This window comes from Apaloderma vittatum, unplaced genomic scaffold (genome assembly GCF_000703405.1).
Source record: "Apaloderma vittatum isolate BGI_N311 unplaced genomic scaffold, ASM70340v1 scaffold24050, whole genome shotgun sequence".
Lineage (NCBI taxonomy): Eukaryota > Metazoa > Chordata > Aves > Trogoniformes > Trogonidae > Apaloderma > Apaloderma vittatum.
In genome coordinates, this window is record NW_009693246.1 from 23,317 (window position 1) to 23,631 (window position 315).

The following is a 315-nucleotide window of genomic DNA, read 5'->3' on the forward strand; positions in this document are numbered from 1 at the left end:
GAAGGGACAAGGGAGTGCACTGATGGCGGTGCTGCCTGCTCCATCCCAGCCCGCTGCCCTCCCCAGTCTTGGCAACGCGGCGGGGAGGCAGATTTCCTCCAAAGCTAACACGTATCGCACGCGTTGGAGAAGGCTCCACTGCAAAGGACCCAGAGTGGAGAGTTTTCCCCCGGCTCTTCCCGTTCCCTGTCCCCAAAGCCCCTGCCACTGCCTGCTCCCCGGTGATGAGGGTCTCCTGGGGGCTCCTCCTTCCCCCTGAATCCAGCAGGAGCAAGATGGTGCCCACACCCACTGTCCTGCCTTTTGTTCTCAGCT

At 62.5% G+C, this 315-nt stretch overlaps 1 protein-coding gene across 1 annotated transcript in view; it reads left to right on the forward strand.

Moving 5' to 3' along the window:
- The window catches only part of CTSE (cathepsin E), a 7,524-nt gene that overhangs the window by 4,551 nt on the left and 2,658 nt on the right, over positions 1–315 (forward strand). The window contains 1 exon segment of the mRNA XM_009878416.1: positions 50–122. Coding sequence (XP_009876718.1) covers positions 50–122 — 73 coding nt within the window.